At 53.8% G+C, this 27168-nt stretch overlaps 1 protein-coding gene across 4 annotated transcripts in view; it reads right to left on the bottom strand.

Annotated features, from left to right (window-relative positions):
• Nucleotides 1–16779, bottom strand: part of WDR45B (WD repeat domain 45B) — a 42925-nt gene extending 26146 nt beyond the window's left edge. For 3 of the 4 annotated variants that reach the window (XR_010339843.1, XR_010339842.1, XM_021666332.2), the window contains exons 1-2: nucleotides 16665–16779; nucleotides 10999–11073 (exon numbers count right to left, since the gene is read on the bottom strand). Coding sequence is in view for 2 of the 4 variants with exons in the window: in XM_021666332.2 (XP_021522007.2) it covers nucleotides 10999–11073; nucleotides 16665–16731 (142 nt within the window). In the remaining 2 variants the exon portion in view is untranslated. The remainder of the gene's footprint in view (nucleotides 1–10998; nucleotides 11074–16664) is intronic. The other variant, XM_021666333.2, reaches the window with a different exon arrangement.
• Nucleotides 16780–27168: the final 10389 nt, after the last annotated feature.

The following is a 27168-nucleotide window of genomic DNA, read 5'->3' as shown; positions in this document are numbered from 1 at the left end:
TGATCAGAAATGAAAACGGTGACTGACTAAGAAAAACAGTGAGTGCTACACTTCCAGCTTCTGTGTTTACTGTCATCATGTTCACTGTTTCATAAAGGCTGAACATACAAATACAACACCCTAAGAAGCTCACTTAGCAAACTGTATAAGATACTTAAATCCACATTTCAAGAGGCGGCAACACCTGTAAACTCTGAGAAAGCATACTAAAAGCTTTTAATGTTTAGGAGGCCGAGGCAGACGGATCAGGAGGTCAAGAGATCGAGACCATCCTAGCCAACATAGTGAAACCCCATCTCTACTAAAAACGCAAAGGTCAGCTAGGTATGGTGGCGTGCCTGTAATTCCAGCTACTTGGGAGGCTGAGGCAGGAGAATCACTTAAACCTAGGAGGTGGAGGTTGCAATGAGCTGAGATCACGTCACTGCACTCTAGCCTGGCGACAGAGCAAGACTTCATCTCAAAAAAAACCAAAAAACCTTTAATGCAAAAGCTGAGTGCTTTTTATCATTAGCTTGCTTTTTTTTTTTTTTTTAGAACCAGGTTATTGGTCTGTTGCTCGAGAGGCTGGAGTGCAGTGATCATAGCTCACTGCAGCCTCAAACTCCTGGGCTCAAGGACTTTCATGCCTCAGCCTCCTGAGTAGCTGGGAATATAGGCACACATCACCATGCCCACTTGATTTTTTCAGAAAAATGTTTGTAGAGGCGAGGTCATACTGCACTGCCCAGGCTGGTCTTGAACTCCTGGTCTCAGGTGATCCTGCTACCTCAGCCTCCCAAATGGCTGGGATTACAGGTGTGAGTCACCAGAGTCTGAAATGCTCCAAAGCGTTCATGAATTATGTAAGAGGAGAATGCCCACAGATTTTCAGAGTGTGTCATGACAAAAGGATGACTGGTGCTCTCTGAGGGGAGCAACATGGGAAGACTGATGAGAAACTCCCACCTTCTGTACCTCCACGTCACTCAGGAGGAGGCCCACCAGCTGTCTGTAATGGCATGACCCCTACCTCTCCAGTCACAGCCGCAGAAAATGACTCGAAAGTGCCTCAGCTCCATCTCTGAGATATTTGAAATTCTAGGTAGCCGGGCACAGTGGCTCACACCTGTAATGCCAGCACTTTGGCAGGCAGAGGTGGAAGGACTGCTGGAGCACAAGAGTTCAAGGCCACCCTGGGAAATCCCTTCTCTACCAAAAATAAAAATAAAAATATTAGCCAGGAGTGGTAGCACATGCCTGTACTCCCAGCTACTAAGGAAGCTGAGGCAGAAAGATCCCCTGAGCCCAGGAGGTTGAGCTGCAGTGAGCCGAGACTGCATCTTGTACTACAGTTCGGGTGACAGAGCAAGACCCTGTCCCCCCACATCCCCCAAGAGAAAAAAAATCCGTACTATCCACAATGAAAACAACTTCTTACACTTACACATGAGCCATCTCAAAGTAATTCTGGCTTTAACAGGACGTGGCTATAGCATAAACCACAATGATTACCATGGCGCAGGGAGGCCACGCTCCGCGCCCCCCCAAGGCCACAGCTCCTTCACCCTCTTGGCACAGGACACCAATCCCCAGCAACTGAGCCTACTCTTGTTCCAAAAACTCACTCCCCATGCAACAGGAAGCATAACTGCCAGTTAACACCTGGTTTCTAACTTGAACAATCCTGAAGAGATGGATGGATCGCAATGGGCCAGAGCTGAGAGGGAAGAACTGCTAATCACCTTCCTTCAAACAAATGCTGACCACTCAAGGGAGGAGCGACGTTTCCTCAACAAGTGCTTCCAGGGAAACTGGCTGTCCACAAACAAAACAATGAAGTTGGGTCTTTATCTCCCACCATATGCAAAAATTAATTCAAAATGGGTGAAACACCGAAAAGACAGACCCTAAACTACAGAACTTCTAGAAAACGGCTGGACGTAGTGGCTCATGCCTGTAATCCCAGTATTTTGGGAGGCCAAGGCAGGCAGATCATTTGAGGACAGGAGTTTGAGACCAAACCTGGCCAACAGTGAAACCCCATCTCTACTAAAAATACAAAAATTAGCTGGGCTTGGTAGTAGGTGCCTGTAATCCCAGCTACATAGGAGGCTGAGGCAGGAGAATCGCTTGAGCCTGGGGGGCAGAGGTTGCAGTGAGCAGAGATCAGGCCACTGCACTCCAGCCTGGGCGACAGAGCAAGACTCCAACTCAAAAAGAAAAAAAAAAAAAAAAAAACAGATCCAAGTAAAACAAGCAGCATGGGCAATGTGCTTTTGAAACTACATCCAATTTTAAAACTTCTGTGCACCAAAGGACACAACCAACAGAGTGAAAATGCAACCTATGGAATGGCAGAGTGTGTCTGCAAATCACACATCTGGTAAGTGGGTGATATCCAGAATATGTGAAGGACTTTTACAACTCAACAAGAAAAGAATTAATAACCTGATTTTACAATGGGCAAAGGATTTCTTTCTCAAAGATGATTTACAAATGGCCAAGAAGTACAAGAAAAGACGCTCAACATCATTAGTCCTCAGAGAAATCCACATCAGAACCGCAATGAGATCCCACCTCATACCCACCGGAATGACTTTTTTCCTTTGAGACAGGGTTGCGCACGCTGGAGCGCAGTGATGGGAGCATGGCTCACTACACAGAATGGCTAATATTTTTTTAACCCAGAAAATAACAAGCAACGGCCAAGATGTGCAGATATGGGAGCTCTTACGCACTGTCTGATACAGCTGCTCTGGAAAAAAGTATGGCAGGGTCCTGAAAAAGTTAAAAAGAGGCTGGGCACAGTAGTTGATGCCTATAATCCCAGCGCTCTGGGAGGCCAAGGTGGGACAATGACTTGAGGCCAGGAGCTCAAGACCAGCCTGGGCAAGAGTGAGATGCTGCCTCAATTAAAAAATAACAAAAAGATCAGACACGGTGGCTCATGCCTGTAATCCCAGGACTCTGGGAGGTGAGGCGGGCGGATCACTTGAGGTCAGGAGTTGGAAACCAGCTTGGCCAACATGGTGAAACCTCGTTTCTACTAAAATTTCACAAAAAATTAGCCGGGCGTGGTGGTGTATGCCTGTAATCCTAGTTACTTGGGAGACGGAGGCAGAAGAATCGCTTGAACCCGGGAGGTGGAGGTTGCAGTGAGCCGAGATCGCGCCACTGCACTCCGGCCTGGGTGACAAGAGCAAAACTCTGTCTCAAAAAATAAAAAAATTATGCATCATTACTATAAAACAACACGGAAAAGCAAAAAGTAGAAAATACTGCGAAACAACATCATGCATGTACTTTATTTTGTGAGACAGGGTCTTGCTCTGTCACCCAGGCTGGAGCGCAGTGGCATGATCTTCACTTGACGTCCTGGCTCAAGCAATCCTCCCACCTCAGCCTCCTGAGTAGATGGGAGGACAGGTATGAGCCACTCCCCGCAGCCACGTGTGATCTAACCTTTGTGCATACACACTGTTCCTGTAACACCTCCTATGCCATGCTCTAAGTTATTTTTCCTTTAACGATGCCATGGTCATCTCTCCATGTCAGGATTCACAGACTGGTCTCAGCATTCTCACTGCATTAGTGCACCATTTTAAAGACGTGCCATAACCACCATAATCAATACTTTCACGGCAGTCACTCAGCTTCTCCCATTTCTCACTCTGGGAAAGTGTTGTAAGTAATATCGGTACAGTAGCGTCAAACAGCGTATCTGAAAGGAACGCATCTTGCCAAATGACTCCACAGCAAGGCTCTACCAATTTAACCTTCTACCACCAGGTCATGAAACTTCCCCTTTCTAGCTCCTTCCCAAAGCTACACACCACCTCTGTATCCTTCCCACCTGCAGTGATCCCCAACCCCAGCCCACCCCCTGCCCGCCTCCCGTTTCTCTGACACCTTCACCTGGCATGCTGGCTGAGCACACTGAGCATGAGGCTCACGGGACCTGCTGTGAACTAGATGTGCTGAGGCCCTGGGCTGTGTGCATCAGGTCGGCCGGGTTGTGGGCTGCTGGCGTCAGGAACTGTACAGACGCTCAGTGTGTCCCATGAAGGCCCCTGCCAGTCTCACTCCTCACTGTATCTCCAGCCTCGAGTGAAGCACTCAACGCCCGACAGGTGCCTGACAACAACCCACTTGCTGTCTACGGGCACAGGATGAGCAGCCTTCACCTGCAGCTCAACCTCAGACATGCGGCATCCCCTCTAGATCTCTGAGTCCTCTTTAATTCTCCCTGTGTGGCTGCCAACGTCACGATGCATGAGTGCTGGTCACCCAGAGAAACACAGGCCGCACTGAAGACAGCAGAACGCCTCAGAACACCTCTGCCCAGCCTGCAGACTGAGCAAGCTCACCGGGCTGAACCTAAGTTCCAAGAGTTCTACTCAGCTCTGTGATGCGGGAGAGCTGTGTTTTTAAGTGACAAGTGCAGCTGACTTTTCATGTACTCTCTTCTATGTCCACAACCATGGGGTACTCAAGTGTCACTCCTGAAACACTTCCATTCGTTGCCGTGACCAGTGAACTGTTTTGCAGTGTCCTCTCGGTTGTGTGCGTTATGTCAAATCCCAGTCCTCCGCTGTGATCTCACAGCGTCACTACGAGGACCGTGACAGGGCCTTCCCAGAGGAGACAACAGCATTGTCCTGATGGCGGAGCCGTCTCTGGAAACAACAAGCTTAGCGTGCAATGGATGCAGGACCCACGCGGCAGGGAGGGAGAACACTAGCCCCATGACCGAAGGAGCAGGGATCCCCAAGAAGGCTTCCCTGAACCACCAGCTTCCTGTTCCCGTCAAGTGGCAGACAACGCATCGGAAGAGGCAGTCTGCTCAGAGCCCAGTCTCCTTACTCAACGCCACAGTCGCTCTAGAGAGAACATGCCACAAGCCCAGATCCAGGACACACGGCAACGCAGGCTTCCATCCCCCCAACTCGGGAAAGCAAACCGCTGAAATTAAAAAGGAACGAGGGCAAGTCTGCTGCTGCTCTTCAGGTTAAACTGTAGGCTGCCAGACACAGAACAGCAGTTAAGTCTGTAAGTGCACAGAGGCAAACTGCTTAAATGTGCCATCAAAAAGACAGCGTGGCCCTACTGTATCCATTTCAACGTTAGGGTCTATCGACTCACTTAAGCTAGAAACGGGAGCACGCCACATGTGCACATGAGAACTCACTGCATGCTAAGCTCAGGGGCAGCGGGGCAGGGCTGGCAGCCGCACAGGACCGGTGTGTGTGGGATGCACTAAACCATACCAATGGTATACTTTTCTGGAATTGAGAAGTTTTAGATGCTTCTTGTCTAACTTTTTTTTTGAGAAGGAGTCTCGCTCTGTCGCCCAGGCTGAAGTGCAGTGGCATGATCTTGGCTCACTGCAACCTCCACCTCCCGGGTTTAAGCAATTCTCGTGCTTCAGCCTCCTAGTAATTGGGATTACAGGTACGTACCATAATACCCAGCTAATTTTTTATCTTTGTAGTAGAGATGGGCTTTCTCCATGTTGCCCAGGCTAGTCTCAAACTCCTGAGCTGAGGCAATCGGCCCGCCTTGGCCTCCCAAAGTGGAGGATGACAGGCCTGAGTCACCATACCCGGCCGTCTAACTCATTTTTGTAAGAAATGTTGAATTTACTGTAAATACTTCATCAATTAGGAAGCAGCTGTTAATATGCTGCTGTGATGTTATGAGAGAGACATGCCAGGTGCGGTGGCTCGCACCTGTCATCCCAGCACTCTGGGAGGCTGAGGCAGGCAGATCACCTGAGGTCAGGCGTTCGAGACCAGCCTGACCAACATGGACAAACCCCGTCTCTACTAAAAATACAAAAAATGTGCTGGGCATAGTGGTGTAGGCCTGTAATCCCAAGTACTTGGGAGGCTAAGGCAGGAGAATTGCTTAAACCTGGAAGGCGGAGGTTGTGGTGAGCCAAGATCACACCACTGTACTCCAGACTGGGCGACAGGAGCGAATCACCGTCTCAAAACAGGAAAAAAAGAAAGAGAGAGAGACATATAGGCGTTTATTCACGGCTCCTGGCTCAGAACCCCCACAGGCCTCGATATAGTCTTTTGTTACAATGTTGGGTGTGTTAGGCCCCAGGAACCAGAATCTCTCTCCTGCCGTCCTCTCACCTACTAAGGTATAACTCAAATTCTTCTCCACTTGATTGTGGGTCTGAAGACCCTCCTCAGAGAGGCTCCCACCCTACACACTGGGAGAAGGAATGCAGATACCATGAAACTTCCTTAAAAATCCAAGAGGTATTTTCTGTAACACACGTGGAAAAAGAAACACGAATTATGAAGTAAAAAAAAACAAAGCATACAAATTAAAGAGGTTAACAGAACACCTGGAAGGTCCTGCGGGGACAGCCGCCCATGGAGGGCTTGGGAGCTCTACGGCCTGTCCCCAGATCCTGTCCTGCGTTTGCCTTCATCTCTATCCTTGGCAACGTCCTTTATAACAGGGGTCCACAACCATGAGGCTGTACTGCTCCGTGGCCTGCAGGCAAACAAGCATTCCTGCCAGAAGGCTGCCCCCTATCAGATCAGCAGCAGTGTTAGACTGTCACAGGAACGAGGACCCTGCTGTGAACGCACATGGAAGAAGCAGAGGCTGCGCTCTCACGAGACTCTAACCCCTGATGATCTGAGAGGTGGAGGCCGCGCTCTCGTGAGACTCTAACCCCTGATGAGCTGAGAGGTGGAGGCCGCGCTCTCAGGAGACTCTAACCCCTGATGATCTGAGAGGTGGAGGCCGCGCTCTCACGAGACTCTAACCCCTGATGATCTGAGAGGTGGAGGCCGCGCTCTCACGAGACTCTAACCCCTGATGATCTGAGAGGTGGAGGCCACGCTCTCGTGAGACTCTAACCCCTGATGATCTGAGACGGAGGCCGCGCTCTCGGGAGACTCTAACCCCTGATGATCTGAGGGTGGAGGCCGCGCTCTCACGAGACTCTAACCCCTGATGATCTGAGAGGTGGAGGCCGCGCTCTCACGAGACTCTAACCCCTGATGATCTGAGAGGGGGAGGCCACGCTCTCACGAGACTCTAACCCCTGATGATCTGAGAGGTGGAGGCCGCGCTCTCACGAGACTCTAACCCCTGATGATCTGAGGGTGGAGGCCGCGCTCTCACGAGACTCTAACCCCTGATGATCTGAGAGGTGGAGGCCGCGCTCTCACGAGACTCTAACCCCTGATGATCTGAGGGTGGAGGCCGCGCTCTCACGAGACTCTAACCCCTGATGATCTGAGAGGTGGAGGCCGCGCTCTCACGAGACTCTAACCCCTGATGATCTGAGAGGTGGAGGCCGCGCTCTCGTGAGACTCTAACCCCTGATGATCTGAGAGGTGGAGGCCCCGCTCTCGTGAGACTCTAACCCCTGATGATCTGAGACGGAGGCCGCGCTCTCGGGAGACTCTAACCCCTGATGATCTGAGGGTGGAGGCCGCGCTCTCACGAGACTCTAACCGCTGATGATCTGAGAGGTGGAGGCCGCGCTCTCATGAGACTCTAACCCCTGATGATCTGAGAGGTGGAGGCCGTGCTCTCACGAGACTCTAACCCCTGATGATCTGAGAGGTGGAGGCCGCGCTCTCACGAGACTCTAACCCCTGATGATCTGAGAGGTGGAGGCCGCGCTCTCACGAGACTCTAACCCCTGATGATCTGAGAGGTGGAGGCCGCGCTCTCACGAGACTCTAACCCCTGATGATCTGAGAGGTGGAGGCCGCGCTCTCACGAGACTCTAACCCCTGATGATCTGAGAGGTGGAGGCCACGCTCTCGTGAGACTCTAACCCCTGATGATCTGAGATGGAGGCTGCGCTCTCGGGAGACTCTAACCCCTGATGATCTGAGAGGTGGAGGCCGCGCTCTCACGAGACTCTAACCCCTGATGATCTGAGAGGTGGAGGCCGCGCTCTCGTGAGACTCTAACCCCTGATGATCTGAGAGGTGGAGGCCGCGCTCTCACGAGACTCTAACCCCTGATGATCTGAGAGGTGGAGGCCGTGCTCTCACGAGACTCTAACCCCTGATGATCTGAGAGGTGGAGGCCGCGCTCTCACGAGACTCTAACCCCTGATGATCTGAGAGGTGGAGGCCGCGCTCTCACGAGACTCTAACCCCTGATGATCTGAGAGGTGGAGGCCGCGCTCTCACGAGACTCTAACCCCTGATGATCTGAGAGGTGGAGGCCACGCTCTCGTGAGACTCTAACCCCTGATGATCTGAGAGGTGGAGGCCACGCTCTCGTGAGACTCTAACCCCTGATGATCTGAGATGGAGGCTGCGCTCTCACGAGAATCTAACGCCTGATGATCTGAGAGGTGGAGGCCACGCTCTCGGGAGACTCTAACCCCTGATGATCTGAGAGGTGGAGGCCGCGCTCTCACGAGACTCTAACCCCTGATGATCTGAGGGTGGAGGCCGCGCTCTCACGAGACCCTAACCGCTGATGATCTGAGAGGTGGAGGCCGCGCTCTCACGAGACTCTAACCCCTGATGATCTGAGAGGTGGAGGCCGCGCTCTCACGAGACTCTAACCCCTGATGATCTGAGAGGTGGAGGCCGCGCTCTCACGAGACTCTAACCCCTGATGATCTGAGAGGTGGAGGCCACGCTCTCGTGAGACTCTAACCCCTGATGATCTGAGAGGTGGAGGCCACGCTCTCGTGAGACTCTAACCCCTGATGATCTGAGATGGAGGCTGCGCTCTCGGGAGACTCTAACCCCTGATGATCTGAGATGAAGGTTGTGCTCTCGTGAGACTCTAACCCCTGATGATCTGAGAGGTGGAGGCCGTGCTCTCGTGAGACTCTAACCCCTGATGATCTGAGAGGTGGAGGCCGCGCTCTCGTGAGACTCTAACCCCTGATGATCTGAGAGGTGGAGGCCGCGCTCTCGTGAGACTCTAACCCCTGATGATCTGAGAGGTGGAGGCCGCACTCTCGTGAGACTCTAACCCCTGATGATTTGAGGGTGGAGATTATGCGGTCTCATGAGAGTCTAATGCCTGATGATCTGAGGGGAGATATTTCATCCTGAAGCCATTCCTGCCCCCTGAACAAACTGACTTCCGTAAAACCAGTCCCTGGTGCCAGAAAGGCTGGGGACCGCTGCTGAACTAGTAAATGTGCTTCCCCAAGGTCTGTGAGCTGCTGCAGCAAACTAATTCAATCCACAGTTGGTGTTGGGGGAATCTCAACTTGAAGCCAGTCTGATGTTAGGAGGCCTACACTCATGAATGTGGTGAGCGGGGCAGTCTTATGGTCTGAGCCCTCAACCTGTGGGATCTGATTGTATCTCTAGGTGTATGGTGTCAGAACTCAAAGGACACCCAACTGGTGTCCACTGTTTGGCATGTGGGAAAAAAAACCCTAGATTCCGTCACAGAAGTCTTCTTCTATGCTGATGCACTGCTGCAGTGTGAAAGCAGAGAAAAAACATGGTTGGAGAATTTTTCCCTACACAGCTGTTAACGATTCAACTTTGATACCAATGTCTACAACTCTTCTTTAAGCTTCCGGGTCAATTTAGTAAAGAGTATCCTGAGATTTGCAAGTCAAGCTGTTTTAAAAGGTTTTACAGTCGGGTGTGGTGGCTCACACCTGTAATCCCAGCACTTTGGGAGGCAGAGGGGTGCAAATCACCTGAGGTCAGGAGTTAAGAGACCAGTCTGACCAACATGGAGTAGCCCCATCTCTACTAAAAAAAACAAAATACAAAATTAGCTGGGAGTGGTGGCACATGCCTGTAATCCCAGCTACTCAGGAAGCTGAGGCAGGACAACTGCTTGAACCCGGGAGGTGGAGGTTGTGGTGGGCTGAGATTGTGCCACTGCACTCCAGCCTGGGTGACAGAGCGAGACTCCATCTCCAAAAAAAAAAAAAAAAAAAAAGGCTGGGTGCAGTGGGTCACACCTGTAATCCTAGCACTTTAGGAGGCGGAGGTGGGCAGATCACGAGGTCAGGAGATCAAAACCAGCATGGTGAAACCCCACCTCTACCAAAAATACAAAACAATTAGCCGGGCATGGTGGTGCGTGCCTGTAATCCCAGCTACTCAGAAAGCTGAGACAGGAGATTTGCCTGAACTCAGGAGGCGGAGGTTGCAGCAAGACGAAACTGCAACGCTGCACTGCAGCCTGGACGACAGAGAGAGACTCTGTCTCAGAACGAAAAAAAGTGTTGCAACTGCCTCTGTGCATAAAGCAGAACTGTCCTAATTTACTATCACAAGCAAAGCAAAGTAACGGTAAGCTAGATGCATGAAAACCACCACCGCCACCTGGAACTCGACAGTTCCACCGACTCCCTATGAGAGTAACGCGGTGGCAGCTCCTGCTGATGACGACGGTGGTGTTGTACACTCCCAGCACCTAACGTGTACAGGCATTAATCTACGTGTCTTACACAGCCTGACTCATTTTTACAGTAACTCTAGGAGGCAGGCATTATTATCAACCTTATTTCCCATATCAAGAAAATGAGGCCCAGAGAGGTTGAGACACTTACCCACAGTCACATAGCAACCTGGTCAAGGGCAGAACCAGGACTCAAATGCACACAGTGTGGATTCAGCCTGAGCTCTAAGCTCCCAGGCCAGTCTTCCTACCATCAATTAAGGAAATGCGCCCTGACTTAACTCCCAGATATAAAGCACCACTTACTGTTTTACATCCCAGGGTTATAGGTAAGACTACTTGAAAAGAGGTTTCTGCTGCCACAGGGAAAAGGCACAAGAAGCTCACGCTGATCAGTACTTAACCAGAGAAATCAGGCAAGGTCCCAAGCCTGCTCACCACACTCCTGTACCCCTCAGCACACATAGAAGCTCAACAAAAAAAAGAGGACCACTACCTCGAAATGTATGGGGGGCCATGAACCCTACTTACTTTTCAAAAATAGCCATCGCCTCCCAGCTCCACCTGCAAGGTTAAATTTAGACTCTGAGGGTTGGAAACGGGAGAAACCAGGAAATGTCCATCAATCCTTACCTTGTTTCTCCTTTTCTTTCAGTGGATCGGTGTTATAGACTCGGAATCCATTTTCCATCCCACATGCAAAGCATCCTACAGCAGGAGTGTAAAAGAGACATTAATCCCTGGCCTGGAGTGGGGAAAGCAGGGGGTCTGGAGAAACCAGCCACTACTAAGGACTCTTGCAGACGCTCAAACCACACGGACATGACGTGCTAAGTCACAACTCCTTTCCTTGTACAAGTGTTACTGAGTGACAAGCACACCCTAGGGGACATTCTGTTTGTCCTTTAGCACGCATCAAGGAGTCTTGGAGTTGCTCACGCTGACTTCCCTGCTGCACGATCCTTCTGTGGCATTTCTGTGGCCCAGGCTACCACTTGAACTCTTAATTCCTCACCAGCTCCCTCGAGGAGCCACTCTGCCACTAAGTGTTTCCCTTCACCTGCCTCTCACTAACGTTCACCACCGGCCTCTTGTTCCTAATACACTTCTTTTTTAAAATTATTTTTCAGGCCAGACGCGGTGGCTCAAGCCTGTAATCCTAACACTTTGGGAGGCCGAGGCGGGCGGATCACCAGGTCAAGAAATTGAGATCATCCTGGCCAACATGGTGAAACCCCGTCTCTACTAAAAATACAAAAATTAGCTGGGCATGGTAGTGCACGCCTCTAGTCCCAGCTACTCGGGAGGCTGAGGCAGGAGAATTGCTTGAACCCAGGAGGCGGAGGTTGCAGTAAGCCGAGATTGTGCCACTGCACTCCAGCCTGGCGCCTGGCGACAGAGCAAGACTCTGTCTCAAAAAAAAAAAAAAAAAAAAATTATTTTTCAATTCCAACTTGGTAAGTTCAGGGGTACATGTGCAGGATGTGCAGGCTCGTTACAGAGGTACACACGTGCCACGGTGGTTTGCTGCACGGATCATCCCATCACCCAGGAACTAAGCCCGGTCACTCATCAGCTACTCTTCCTGATGCTCTCCCTCCTCGACCCTCTGCAAATACATTTGAGTGCTGTGTGTCAGGTATCACACCAGGTCTTGGAGGGGCAATGAGTGACACACACGAAGGACACACCTAGAGGAGGACGGCCATGAAGCAGGCAACCCTGCCCACTGTGGACACCAGGCGAGGGGAAGGGCAGGGTGCCAAGGAGACAAGAGGTAGTCCCAGACTCCAGGAACTGGGAGGGTGAGGGAAGGATGCCCTTTCCCATTTACAGAATGGTCTCTTAGAAGGCAGCTCTCGATGTCTCCCGTGACTTTGCGCACACCTATGAATCATCCTAATTTCTTAAAACCCTGTTAGTCTCAAAGAGTTACACAGGTCACTCATCCTAGTCACTGTCTCCAAGTCACACACCACGCTGTTAATGGTCCAAATAAACGTCACTGTTACGAACTGAAGAAAGCACTTAAGCGTGAAGATGACAGTGTGTGAATACCTGTGTATGACCCAAGGACTATATTAATCTCCTTAAATGCCACGTCCAGCTGTTGGCTATATGAAGCTGTGGCTGGAAGGAGAAAAAAACAAACCCTCCATTCATTTATCACATGAAATGTCACAAAGTCTGCTTCCTCACAATGACTGCAAAAGTGGTGTGAAAGCCAAATGCAAAGGCCTTCTAAAAATTTCGATCCTAGGCCAGGCACAGTGGCTCATACCTGTAATCCCAGAACTTTGAGAGGCCAAGACAGGCAGATCACTTGAGGTCAGGAGTTCAAGACCAGCCTGGCCAACATGGTGAAACCCCATCTCCACTAAAAATACAAAAATTAGCCAGGCATGGTGGTGGGCGCCTGTAATCCCAGAGACTCCGGAGGTTGAGGCAGGAGAATTGCTTGAACCTGGGAGGTAAAGGTTTCAGTGAGCTGAGATCGCACACAGCTGCACTCTGCACTCCAGGGCAACAGAACAGGACTCCATCTCAAAGAAAAAAATTAAACAAACAAACAAATACATTCCCATTCTACTAAATTTAATCCGCCATTCCAGTTTGGGAGCCATACTACTCTATCTTATCAGCTACCCTTCCAAATGTGAAAAGCATGCCTGTGTTTTTGTACAAGTCACTTATAAAACTGTAGACCATAACAGATCCAAGGACCTCCGACAACTACCCTAGTTAACTGAGCACACATTTTGCAATCAACTCTTGCCCTGTGAAACATAATTCACTTGGGCCTGGAATCTGAAACTCACTTGGAAGTGCTATGCTATTATCGCAAGTTATTCTGCGTCATAACTCCCTCTTTATGTTGTTGGACTCATATAATCAGAATAGAGGAATCCCTTGCTGGAAACCATGAAAATGACAAAGGAGCTTAATCTTCCTCTCTCAACCATTACATCTTCCCCAAGCTTTAACCCCATACTTGTCTTCATCAGAACACATATATTTCTGACAAAACGCTTGTATAGAAATACCCACCGGGCATGGTGGTTCCCGCCTGTAATCACAACACTCTGGGAGGCTGAGGCAGGATCCCCTGAGGTCGGGAGTTCAAGACTAGACTGACCAACATGGTGAAATCCTGTCTATACTAAAAATACAAAAAAAATAGCCAGGTGTGGTGGTGGGTGCCTGTAATCCCAGCTACTTGGGAGGCTAAGACGGGAGAATTGTTTGAACCCAGGAGGCAGAGGCTGCAGTGAGTCGAGATCATGCCACTGCACTCCAGCCTGGGTGACAGAGCAAGACTCCATCTCAAAAAATAAATAAATAAAAATAAAAATACCCAAACCACCTCCTAAAACTCCACAATAAAAAGGCAAACAACTCAATAGAAAAATGGGCAAAAGACTTGGACATTTCACAAAAGAGGATATCCAGATGGTCAATAAACATAAAAAATCAGAAAAATGCAAATAACAGAGAGATTTACACAGCCACCAAAATGACCACCACATGTGAGCTGGATGTAGAGCCGTGGGAACTCTCAGACCTGCTAGTTGAGGGAGAAGTGGTGCAACCACTATGGAAAACTATGTGTACTATCTACTATACTGTGAATTCTACTCCCACATATATAGGAGTATATGCCTTGTGAAAATGTGAACACATGTCACTGAAAGACATGTTCTAGAATAATCATAGTAGCACTACTATGCTTATGATAGCCAAAAACTGGAATGTACCCAAATGCCCAACAATGGTAGAATGGATATATACATTGTTCTGTATCTGGACAAAGGAACCTTGTGTATCATTAAGAATGATCTGGCCAGGCGTGGTGGCTCACGCCTGTAATCCCAGCACTTTAGAAGGCCAAGGTGGGTGGATAATGAGGTCAGGAGTTCATGACTAGCTTGGCCAACATGGTGAAACCCCATCTCTACTAAAAACAAAAATGAGCTGGGTGTGGTGGGGGGGGCGCCATGTAATCAAGCTACTTGGGAGGCTGAGGCAGGAGAATCGCTTGAACCCAGGAGGTGGAGGTTGCTGTGAGCAAAGATCATGCCACAGCACTCCAGCCTGGGTGACAGAGCGACTCCGTCTTGGAAAATAAAAAAAAAGACTTATCTACAACTATACTCAATATGGAAACAAAAATCACAAGCATGATGTTGAGCAAGAAAGTACAGAAGCAAAGTACAGAAGCAGGCAAAACGAACCCATCGCGTTAGAAGCCAGGTGGGGCATTTACTGGAATCAAAGGGTGGCCAGGTATATTCAATTTCTTAATTGCTGGTGACAGGTGTGTTCAGTTTGGAAAATTCATCACCTGAACACTTACGATGCATGCACTCTTCTACAGGTATACCACATTTCAGTAAAAAGAAGGCATCACAAACACCAAACTGTTGGAAACCACCCTCTGAGGAGGCTAGGCATCACTCTGCTATCTCAGCAAAACTTTCTTCCCAGGGAAACTCCAGCACACAACCCTGGGGAAGCTGGCAGCACCCAGGAAGCCTGACTGGCCACAGGGCATCACAGTCAGTGAGAGGGAATGCTTTTAAATATGTGTGATCCACAAATACTCCCCACTCTCAAACTTGGAACTACAGAAGCAGCCCAAGGAACTCAGTAGCTCACGCCAGCATAGAGTACGTGTACATACACAAACATTTGTTTCCCATGGAAACGGAGAAAGCAGGCTGACACATGGTAGGAAAGTGTGCACCAACACACGGAGTCGTGAAGACTGACGCGCACATTATCTTCAAGAGAAGACAAGCCAAAAGTCTGAACAACTTAAAATTATAGGCAAAAGTTCTTTTAAAAATGATTTTTGGGGCATGCCTGGTGGCTCACGCCCGTAATCCCAGCAATTTGAGAGGCCCAGGAGGCGGATCACAGGAGATCAGGAGTTTGAGACCAGCCTGGGCAACATGGCAAAACCCCATCCCCACCAGAAAAAAAAAAAAAAGAGCCGGAGGCTGAAGGGGAGAATCACTGGAGCCCAGGAGGTCAAGGCTGCAGTGAGCTGAGATCGCGCCACTGCACTCCAGCCTGGGCGACAGAGTGAGACTCCGTCTCAAAATATGTAACTTAAAAAAAAATTTTTTTCTTCACAAATACGGGATCATACAGCACCTGCTTGGATCTCTTCCAAGACAAAACTTCCAAAGCCACCAGGTAAAACCTCGCAAAAGTCAGTCCCGGAATAACGGCCGTTCCTTTCCTTCCCAATCATGGCCTTTGGGGAGGCGACCATCCGAATCCAGGTCTCGCCCGTCCCCCGCGGGAATCCGACCGCCCCGCCGCATCCCCGGCAGCTCCGAAGCACCTGCGGGGAAGGAGGTCGCCCTCCCCGGAGGCTTTACATCGCCCAGCGCCTACACCTGGATTCCGCCGTGCGCAACGCAGCAAGATCCCCCTCAAAGGTCTCCTTTGGCCCTTTCATTCCACCAGACACGAGGAAACATCCCAGGGAACGGGAGCGGGGGTGCGGAGAGCGGGGAACGGGAGCGGGGGCGCGGAGGGCGGGGAGCGGGGATGGGGAACGGGAGCGGGGGCGCTGAGGGCGGGGAACGGGAGCGGGGGCGCGGAGGGCGGGGAACGGGAGCGGGGGCGCGGAGGGCGGGGAACGGGAGCGGGGGCGCGGAGGGCGGGGAGCGGGGATGGGGAACGGGAGCGGGGGCGCGGGGGGTGGGGAACGGGAGCGGGGGTGCGGAGGGCGGGGAGCGGGGATGGGGAACGGGAGCGGGGGCGCGGAGGGCGACGTTTTCCGACGAAGCCGACGGGAACGCTGAGACCCGCACCCGACCCGCGCTCCAGGGACCCCACGCGACTTTCAGCTCAGCCTCGGGCTCCCTGCTGGAGCCGGGAGCGGAGTGCGGGCGAAACGGGGCTCCTGGCAGGCGTCAATCGCGCTGCGGGTAAACCCCGACGGCCGCGGACCCGCGGGGAGCCGGGCACCCGGTGGGCGTGGCGCGGCGGGGACGGCGGCTTCGGCGCCATCTCCCGCTACCATCGACCTCGGCCCGGGACCGCCAGCGCGGGGCGGCCGCAACCCAGGGGGCGAAAGCCGGGAGAGCGGGGGCCGGTTCGGGCTGGTCCGGACCCCGGCTCGGGCCGGGAGGGGCTTCGGAGGGCAGCCTGGGCGGGGCTGGGGTCCCGGGGGGAAAGGCCTGGCCGGACAGGGGCAGCCGGAGAGGCCGGGGCGTCGGGGACCCCGGGGCTGCGGGAAGGCCCGGCCGGGCAGGGCGACAGGGCCGCGCCGCGCGCCTCCTCACCGTGGTCCTGGTTGAAGCCGGCGTAGAGCAGCCCGTTGCCGTGAGGGTTACACGGCAGGAGGTTCATGGCGCCGCCGTGCTGGGTCGCCGCTCCTCAGCGCCTCATCCCGCTCAGGGGGCCGGTGGTCTGGTCCCCTCCGGCCGGCGCTCAGGCCGCCGCGGCCGGAAGTGTCGGACGTGCGTGCGTGTCGGACGTGCGTGCGTGTCGGACGTACGTGCGTGCGCGTGCGTGAGCGCGCGCCCCCCGCCAGACAGCGTGTGGAGCGCCGAGCGCGTTTAACCGGGGCGGGGCGGGGCGGGAGCGCCGAGCGCGTTCGAGGGAGGGCCTGGCCTTGGCAGGCGCGGGGCCGCCGCGGGAGGGAGGATGGCGCCTTGAGGGCTTGGCACCGACACCTGACGGTCAGAGGAAGGAGGGAGAGAAGGGAGGCGGACCCAAAACAGGCCCGGTGCGTCATCCCTCAGGAGAGGCATGCTCAGAACCGCCGCAATACTACAGCCCCCCTCCAGGACACACAGACTCCCCCAGGATACAGAGGACCCCCCAGGACACATTGACCCAGGATACAGAGGACCCCCAGGACACAGACCCCCCCAGGGCACAGAGGACACCCCAGGACACAGAGGTCCCACAGGACACAGAGGACCCCCCCAGGACATGCAGCTGCCCCAGGACACAGAGACACAGAGGCCCCCCGGGGCACAGAGCCCCAGGACACAGAGACCCCCCCCAGGACACAGAGGACCCCCCAGGACACAGAGGTCCTCCAGGACACAGAGACCCCCCCAGAACACAGAGACCCCCCAGGACACGCAGCTGCCCCAGGACACAGAGACACAAGAGGCCCCCAGAGCACAGAGAGCCCCAGGATACAGGACCCCCAGGACACAGTACCCCCAGGGCACAGAGACACACAGTCCCCCCAGGACACAGAGACTCCCCAGGACACAGGCCCCCCACAGACGCACAGTCCCCCAGAACACACAGCCCATAGGGGACACAGCCCCTTAGGACCCCTCCTAAAGGACAGGTGATCCTCACACAGCACAGCCCCTGCAGGACTCCAGGCCCCTCAGGTCACATTGCCCACAGGACATAGTTCTCCACTCTTAGGGTCAGGCTGCTGGGGGCCTCCTGGTCACAGAGCTTTGTCCCTGGGCTTGGCTCATGCAGTGGATGACTGTGGAGGCCTGAGTAGTGGCCCCTGTGTCTCCTGCCAGGGAGTCCTCTCCACCCCTCCTCACTCTCCTGCCCCCTCCTGGGTCCTCTCCACTCCCCCTCCTCACTCTCCTGCCCCCTCCTGGGTCCTCTCCACTCCCCCTCCTCACTCTCCTGCCCCCTCCTGGGTCCTCTCCACCCCTCCTCACTCTCCTGTCCCCTCTTGGGTCCTCTCCACCCCCTCACTCTCCTGTCCCCTCCTGGGTCCTCTCCACTCCCCCTCCTCACTCTCCTGCCCCCTCTTGGGTCCTCTCCATTCCCCCTCACTCTCCTGTCCCCTCTTGGGTCCTCTCCACCCCCTCACTCTCCTGTCCCCTCCTGGGTCCTCTCTACTCCCCTCCTCACTCTCCTGTTCCCTCTTGGGTCCTCTCCACACCCTCACTCTCCTGCCCCCTCCTGGGTCCTCTCCACTCCCCCTCCTCACTCTCCTGTCCCCTCCTGGGTCCTCTCCACTCCCCCTCCTCACTCTCCTGCCCCCTCCTGGGTCCTCTCCACCCCCTCACTCTCCTGTCCCCTCTGGGTCCTCTCTACTCCCCTCCTCACTCTCCTGTCCCCTCTTGGGTCCTCTCCACCCCCTCACTCTCCTGTCCCCTCCTGGGTCCTCTCTACTCCCCTCCTCACTCTCCTGTCCCCTCTTGGGTCCTCTCCACAACCCTCCTCACTCTCCTGTCCCCTCCTGGGTCCTCTCCACTCCCCCTCCTCACTCTCCTGTCCCCTCCTGGGCTCTCCCTTTTCCCTGCAGCACACCTGATCTCCTAGGAGGTCCTGGCCCTGTCCCCTCGCAGCCACCTGCCCTGCCTGAGTTGATGCAGACCTCTCAGCCATGAGGAGGAAGGAGCTGGGCTGTAAGCTCGGAGCACTGGCCCACTCCCTGCTCTGCATTCAGTAGAGGGCCAGGCGGTTCCTGTGTTATGGGCATTGAATACCTCGATTCCCATACAAGAGGGACTCCTCCCTGACAGTGACCGGGAGCCTCGGGATGGCCACCCAGGCTGTGACTCCAAATCACAGAGTGAGACCTAAGTGCGGTCCAGGGGCTCAGAACGCTCCTCCCTGGAGGGCGCTGGGTTCTCCTCCGTGCACACTGCAGGCACCTGCTGTAACGTGTCACGTGGGGAAGGAGAGAGGCGTGGGTGAGGGGCATTTCCCGGAATTTCTCTGCATGCCACCCTTGGGGCCTCCTTCAGTTCACATTGTACGGTCCCAGTGGCTGTAGCGCCAGTGTATCCCAGCCTGGAGGCTCAAAGCGGCCCTGCCCACCGCAGTGGGTTCAATGGTGGTTCTCAAAAGATGTGTCCTGGGGGGCTGAGGAGGAAGGACGGCTTGAGCCCATGAGGTTGAGGCTGAGGCTGCAGTGACCTGAGATCGTGCCACTGCACTCCAGCCTGGGCAACACGGCGAGACCCTGTCTCAAAAAAAAAAAAAGATAGGTCCACCTAGAACCTGAGAATGGGGGTTCTTTAGACAAAGAATCATTGCAGATGTAATTACGGATCCCGAGATGAGGTCATCCTGGATTTGGGCTGGGCTCTAAAGCCGATGACACACGCTCTTGGAAGAGACGGGAGGAGGGGAGATCCAGGGAAAAGGCCGCCGGAGGCAGTGGGACTGGAGCACTCGGCCCTAACTCAGCAAGTGCGGGAATCCAGGCAGCCACCCGGAGCTCGGAGAGGCAGAAGGTTCTTCCCCGGAGCCTCCGGGCCCGGGAGGAAAGGAAGGCTGTCGTCCAAGCCACCAGCCTGTGGGGCATCGTTCCAGCAGCTCCAGGAACCCCACCGTCCACTGATAGCTCAGAGGTCCGGACTAGGAGTGAGGGACAAGGCTCATCTCGCCCACCCTTCTCCAAGGCAGGCAGGAAGCAGTCTCAGCTCTGGGGGTGGAGAGAAGGGACTTACATACTATTTTGTATATCTCCTGGGCTCAGGTGATCCTCCCACCTCAGCCTCCTGAGTAGCTGGAACTACAGGCACACACCACCATGCCAGCTTAATTTTTTGTATTTTTAGTAGAGACAGGGTTTCATCATGTTGCCCAGGCTGGTCTTGAACTCCTGGGCTCAAGGGATCCGCCCACCTTGGTCTCCCAAAGTGCTGGGATGACAGGTGCCAACCACTGTGCCTGGTCTAACGATGTGTTGTTTAAGGTACGACATGTGGACACACATAAGAAACCAGGAGGGCCGGGCGCGGTGGCTCACGCCTGTCACCCCAGCACTTTGGGAGGCCGAGGCAGGGAGATCACAAGGTCAGGAGTTCGAGACCAGCCTGGCCAGCATGGTGAGACCCTGTCTCTACTAAAAATTCAAAAAATTAGCCGGGTGTGGTAGTGGACACCTGTAATCCCAGATACTCAGGAGGCTGAGGCAGGAGAATTGCTTGAACCTGGGAGGCTGAAGTTGCAATGGGCTGAGATGGTACCACTGCACTCTGGCCTGGGTGACAAGAGTGAGATTCTATCTCAAAAGACAAACAAAAACAAAAAAGAAAGCCAGGAGTGTGGTTTGCACAGAGTTGGAGATGGTGGTTACCGCGGGGGGCAAGAGAAGAATCTGCAATAGGCCGGGCGCGGTGGCTCACACCTGAACCCCGGCACTTTGGGAGGCTGAGGCGGGCAGATTCCCTGAGGTCAGGAGCTCGAGAGCAGCCTGGCTAATGGGGTGAAACTCCATCTCTACTAAGAATACAGAAATTAGCTGGGCATGGTGGCGCACACCTGTAGTCCCAGCTACTCAGGAGGCTGAGGCAGGAGAATCCCTTGAACCCGGGAGGCGGAGGCTGCAGTGAGCCGAGATCGCGCCATTGCACTCCAGAGCTTGGGCGACAGAGTGAGACTCTATCTCAAAAAAAAAAAAACTGCAACAGGGAGAGGGTGTGTGTGGTTGACCCCAAACAACAGCCCCCAGCAAGCGCCGGGCCCAGCGCCCAGAGCTTGCGCACATGTTGCCGTAAATGGCAGAGGGGACTTTGCAGATGTGACTGCCTTATTAACCTTGAGATGCGGCTGTCAACCTGGATTATCCAGAGGGTCCCCACATGCAATCGCGGGGGTCCTTACGGGAAAGAGGGAAGAGGGTCATTGAGAGAGAAGGCTGTCGTGTGACCACAAAGCCAGGTGGGAGGGATGCTGCCGGGGGCCTGGGAACGCCGCTGTCTAGAGGTGCAGGAGGCCAGGGATCGACTCTCCCTGGAGACTCCAGAAGGAACCAGCCCTACGGACAGCTGTATTTTAGCCCCGTCCTCCGGAATTGTAAGGGAATAAATGTGTGTTGCTTTAAATCTCTAAATTTGTGTTACTTTGTGATAGTTTGTGTTAGACTGAAGAATGTCCCTCTAAGACAGCAAGCTGTCATCTCTGGAACCTTTAAATACGGTATTCCCGGCCAGGCACGGTGGCTCACGCCTGTAATCCTGGCACTTTGGGAGCTGAGGTGGGCAGATCACCTGAGGTCCGGAGTCCAAGACCAGCCTGGCCAGCATGGCGAAAACCTGTGTCTACTACAATTACAAAAATTAGCCAGGTGTGGTGGTGCACGCCTGTAATCCCAGCTACTCGGGAGGCTGAGGCAGGAGAATCGCTTGAATTTGGGAGGCAGAGGTTGCAGTGAGTGGAGATTGGGCCACTGCACTCCAGCCTGGGCGAGAGACAGACTCCCTCTCAAAAAAAATGTTAATTAAATAGATAAATATGGAAATAAGGTATTCCCTTATTTTGAAAAAAGATCTCTGCCGATATGATAAAGTGAGAGACCCTGAGATGGGAAGACTGTCCCAAATTGTCTGGATGTCCCCAGGTGCCGCCACATGCTTCTTGAGGCAGAGGAAGGATTGACACACGGAAAAACACCACGTGGGGACGGAGACAGAGACTGCAGTGCTGTGGCCACAAGCCAAGGAATGCCTGGAGCCCCCAGAAGGCAGAAGAGGCCGGAAGGGCCCTCCTGGAGCCTCCAGAGGGAGCAGTACCTTGCTCTCAGCCCAGCAATGCTGACTTTGGACGTGGGCTCCGATGGTGACGGAACACAGGTCTGTGATTTCAGGCCCCCGGGTTGCAGCAACAGCAGCAGACCTTAAAACCCACGGCTCCACTTCTCCGTTCACTTCAACTGCTGCGTGTTGGGTACTCAGGCGTTTACATTCATAACAGCACTGTTGGTCGTTGAAACAGCCATGCATGAGCCCTGTTATGTGTAGGGTCCATTTCCCAATAAAACCGTTAGAGAACCTTTGAAGAAAGCCATCACCCTCATCCCCACTTCTGCAGTGGAACGTGGAGCAATGGTAAGATTTCAGCCTGGGTGCCGCGGCTCATGCCTGCCATCCCGGCACTTTGGGAGGCTGAGGCGGGAGGATCACTTGAGCCCGGGAGTTCGAGAGCAGCCTGGGCAACTTATCAAGACCCTGCGTTGTGTGGTGCACACCTGGAGTCAGCTCCTGCGGAGGGTGAGGTGGAAGGACCTCTGAGCCCAGGAGTTCAAGGCTGCGGTGAACCGTGACTGCCCCTCTGCACTCCAGCCTGAGCGGCAGAGCGAGACCCAGTCTCCAAAAGAAAACACGAAGATTCAAGGCAGGGAGTCAGAAACCAGCAGATGACGGTGATCGGCTTTGAGCAACACGGGAGCTTCCTCCAGCAGAGCTGCGAGGTCAGCATCTGCCTGGCCAAAGGCATTGAGGCTGTATGCCTGCCTCTCCCCCGGCTACACGGCTTCCTGTCCCCTCAAAGGGCGCCGAGAAAGAGCAGGGCAGCCCCTGAGCACACACAGCGGGGCTCTGACCGGCTCCTCTGGACTCGACGGCCCCACAGACAAGGCCACCCTGTGGCTGAGGACCAGGACAAGAGCAGGGCCCCCTCTGCACACAGGTGGGAGCAGCGCCCCCCCATCCTGCTGGATGTGACTGTCACTTTTTACCGGTGACACCTTGCACCTTGCTCTGTTTTTCTCACCTTCTAGATAAGAAATATTAAGACAGTAGGTCTCAGAGTCACCCACGCTTCCTGACAGCATCGAGCAGCGTGAAGCATGGTTGCCTTGAACGCTCCCCCAAAGCCTCCATGAAGTTGTCCCATCCCACGCACCCTCCCGACACCCTCTCCATGTTGGGGTCTCCGTGCCGCAGCAAGTCAGGGTGTTCGCGGCGGCTTGGACCACCGACGGGTGTTGGCTGACAGCTTGGACGGCACCTCTGGGCTCCTGGGAAGCAGCCGGTCACCTCACCTAGAAGAGGGTGAAGGCTGGAGCAACAGCAACTGCTTTGAGACCAGGTGGAGTTTGGAATCCCTCTTTCTGCGTCCGTGTCCCTCTGCATCGTGGCTCAGGGCCTCCGTGCCCAGGCAGGGTTTGATCGTCGTCATGGGAACGTAGAGGAAAAGAAACGCTATCAGCTTGAGATCTACACTGCTTCAGGGTAGGGACAGTGGTCTTATTTTTAGTTATTTAGTTATTTATTTATTCTGAAACAGAGTCTCACTCTGTCACCCAAGCTGGAGTGCAGTCGTGTGATCACAGTTCACTGTAACCTCCACTTCCCGGGTCCAAGCCATTCTCCTGCTTCAGCCTCCTGAGTAGCTGGGACTATAGGCACGCACCATCGTGCTCGGCTAATTTTTTCTATTCTTAGTAGAGACGGGGTTTCGCCATATTGCCCAAGCTGGTCTTGAACTCCTAAGTTCAGACGGTCCGCCCGCCTTGGCCTCCCGAAGTGTTAGGATTACAGGCCTGACCTACTGAACCTGGCCGGGACAGTGGGTTTGAAAGGCAGGCACAGCTGGACATGGTGGCTCACGCCTGTAATCCCAGCACCTCAGGAGGCTGAGGCGGGTGGATCACGAGGTCAGGAGTTCAAGACCAGCCTGGCCAAGATGGTGAAACCCTGTCTCTAGTAAAAATACATAAAAGGCAGCAGCCTTTCTTGATAAAGAAAGGTGTGTAAGAATGCACAGATCTAAAGCAACAGGCCGTACCTCTGAACATTCCATGGAAGCAGGAAGGGAGCAGGAGCCAGTCCCACTCCTGAGCTGAGATGGGTTGGGGCGGAGGGCAGGGTTTGCACAGGAGATGGCTCGGCCTCTGCCCCTGGAGTGCCCGACCTTCACCAGGGCAGGGAGGAGCATACGGCGCCCTGCCTTTGTGGAGCTGCCAAGGCCTCCCCGTCACCAGCCCTCACTGCTGTCCACGCCCTGCCCACAGGCCCGTAGCTGCCACGGTCCTCTGCAGAGACTGCTCAGTTTCATCCAATGCCCTCCAACAGCTGAGGAGATACGAAAGGCTCCCCTAGCAGAGGGGGCCCTGTGGGGCCGGGGAGAAGGTCCCCAAGGCACACATGGGAGGCAGTGGACGGAAGAGCACCAGACTCTGCTGCAGTCTGAACGGTCCCTCCAAAATTCACGTGTTGGAACTTAATCGCCAATGTGACGGCATGAAGAGGTCGGGCCTTTGGGTAGTGGCAGAGCCTGAAGAATGGGCTTCGTGACCTCACAAGAGGTGTGAGGGAGCCGCCTCCCTTCCCTTGGTCCTTCCACCACCCCTCCGGCCACGTGAGGACGCAGCAACAGTGCCATCTTGGAAGCAGAGACTGGGCCTCCCCAGACACAAACCTGCTGGTGCCTTTATCTCGGACTTCCGGCCCGCAGACCCGTGCGACATCAGCATCTGCTGTTTGTTCGTCACCCAGTCTCAGGTGTTTTGTTACGGCAGCAAGCACGGACTCGGAACCTCCCGCTGCCTCCACTCCCACGTCCACTCACCGCCCCGCCCTCCGGGCGGCCACAGAGGTGCGTCCCACCCGGCGTCAGCCGTGGCGTCTCTCCTGTCCTCTGCCTTCCCCAGGTGAAACACCTCGTTCGTTTCCCCTAAGACAAGCAGCTTCCATTTTGCTTCTAAAATCCGCATCTGATGAAGCCGTTCTCCAGCAAAGGGAAGACCCAGCATCTGTCTCTGTCAAAACAAATGTCATCGAGCCTGTGATTGACATTTTTTTCTAGCTTCAATATTTTGCCTAAATAATTCCTCATCAAAATTGCAAGCTAAGAAATTATTCTTCACTGTAGTAATTTTCACAGGGCAACTGAAGACATAACTGTGCAGAATACATTTTGAGTCTCGATGTTTGGAAGGAGGATCGCTGGGGTTTGTGATGGATTGAACCAGCAGTAAGGGCCACGGAAGAAAATGACAGTTTCTCCAAGGTTTCATTTACATTTCCGTTTTCCGTATACTCACCGCGCGAGCACAGTCTTCCACTTCACGGTCCGCACGAGGCTCTGACTGCCTTTGCTCCGCCTGGGTTTGCTGTAGGACTTTCTGCCGCGAGTGTAACTCACCTCCTTGTTGCAGGAGTTCCTGAGCCTGCCGTAACAAATCACGACAATCTTGGTGGCTTAAAATGACAAATATTTATTTTCTTTTATTCGGGAAGCTGGAAGTCCAGAACCGATACACTGGCAGGGCCGTGTCCCTCGGGGCATCTCAGGAGGCTGCTTCCGGCCGCCCCGCCTCTGTGGACTTCTGGTGCTGTTTCCCTGGAGGGTCAAGGGATCCGGGCGGCCTGTGGATTCCGTGAACACCTCCACGGGGCTCTGGGTCACAAAGCCTTCGGAAACTTTATTATTTTATCATTTTTATTTTTTTGAGACTGAATTTTGCTCGTTGCCCAGGCTGGAGTGCAGTGGCACAATCTCGGCTCACCACAAACCTCCACCTCCGGGGTTCAAGGGATTCTCCTGCCTCAGCCTCCCAAGTAGCTGGGATTACAGGCCTGCGCCACCACGCCCGGCTAATTTTGTATTTTTAGTAGAGACGGGGTTTCTCCATCTTGGCCAGGCTGGTCTCGAACTCCCAACCTCAGGTGATCCGCCCGCCTCGGCCTCCCAAAGTGCTGGGATGACAGGCTGCGCCACCGCGCCCCGCCAGATCCTCTCGAGCTCCTGACCTCTGGTGATCTGCTCGCCTCGCCCTCCCAAGTGCTGGGATGACAGGCTGTGCCACCGCGCCTGGCCAGACCCCTTAAGTTCCTAAGACTCTGCAGATCATCAGCAGAACGAGGAACATCTGGGCATTTTCTCGCTTCGTGTTTTTTTGTGTTTGTTTAATCATTTGTCACCTCCAGCCACAGAGAGGCGTTGAACAGCGTGACAGGGAGGGGACTGGCCCCGGAGGTCTTGCGGTCAGCCCTGCTCTGAGGCAGGCAGTCAGGGACAGAGCTGCATCTCCGTGGGGAATCCCCGACAGCCCCTCGGAGCTCCCGGCCGAGGCTCAGGAGCACGGCTCTGGTACTTTATCAGACAGACACATGCCTGGGTGCTGCCTTTTAAGTCTTCCCTCTCCTCTTCCTCTGTACTTCTGTTCTGGAAAAGGAATCCTTTCTTTTCTTTTTTTTTTTTTTTGACAAGGTCTTGCTCTGTTGCCCAAGCTGCAGTTCAGTGTCATAATCTCAGTTCGCTGCAACCTCCTCCTCCCAGGCTCAAACAATTCTCCTGCCTCAGCCTCCCAGGTAGCTCGGATTACAGGCACACGCCACCACACCCAGCTAATTTTTGTATTTTTTTTTTTTGAGACGGAGTCTTGCTCTGTAGCCAGGCTGGAGTGCAGTGATTCGATCTCTGCTCACCGCAGCCTCCGCCTTCCAGGTTCAAGCGATTCTCCTGCCTCAGTCTCCAGAGTAGCTGGGATTACAGGCACGCGCCACCACACCTGGCTAATTTTTGTATTTTTAGTAGAGATGGGGTTTCACCATGTTGGCCAGGATGGTCTCGATCTCTTGACTTTGTGATTCACCTGCCTCGGCCTCCCAAAGTGCTGGCATTACAGGCGTGAGCCCCCGTGCCCGGCCTGGAATCCTTTCTCAACAGGCAACAGAGTTCGAGGATTCAGCCTTGTTGCCAAAGTCACTTGTTACTGGCTGCAATGTGTGATGTCTACACCAGGCAGTGGTGCAGTGAAGCAAAGGCCTATGATAAACACACAAAATTCGGCAGGGTGCAGTGGCTCACGCCTGTAATCCAAGCACTTTGGGAGGCCGAGGTGGGTGGATCACGAGGCCAGGAGGTCAAGACCAGCCTGGCCAACATGGTGAAACCCCATCTGTACTAAAAATATAAAAATTAGCTGGGCATAGTAGCAGGCACTTGTAGTCCCAGCTACTGGGAGGCAGAGGCAGGAGAATCCCTTGAATCTGGGAGGCAGAGGTTGCGGTGAGCTGAGATTGCTCCATCGCACTCCAGCCTGGGTGACAAGAGCGAAACTCCATCTCAAAAATAAATAAATAGCCGGGCGCGGTGGCTCACGCCTGTAAT

The sequence above is a fragment of the Aotus nancymaae genome, unplaced genomic scaffold, assembly GCF_030222135.1.
Source record: "Aotus nancymaae isolate 86718 unplaced genomic scaffold, 86718_ANA_hifiasm-v0.15.2.pri h1tg000089l, whole genome shotgun sequence".
NCBI lineage: Eukaryota > Metazoa > Chordata > Mammalia > Primates > Aotidae > Aotus > Aotus nancymaae.
The sequence above is the reverse complement of the archived record's forward strand: the minus strand, read 5'-3'. Positions and strand labels throughout refer to the sequence as shown.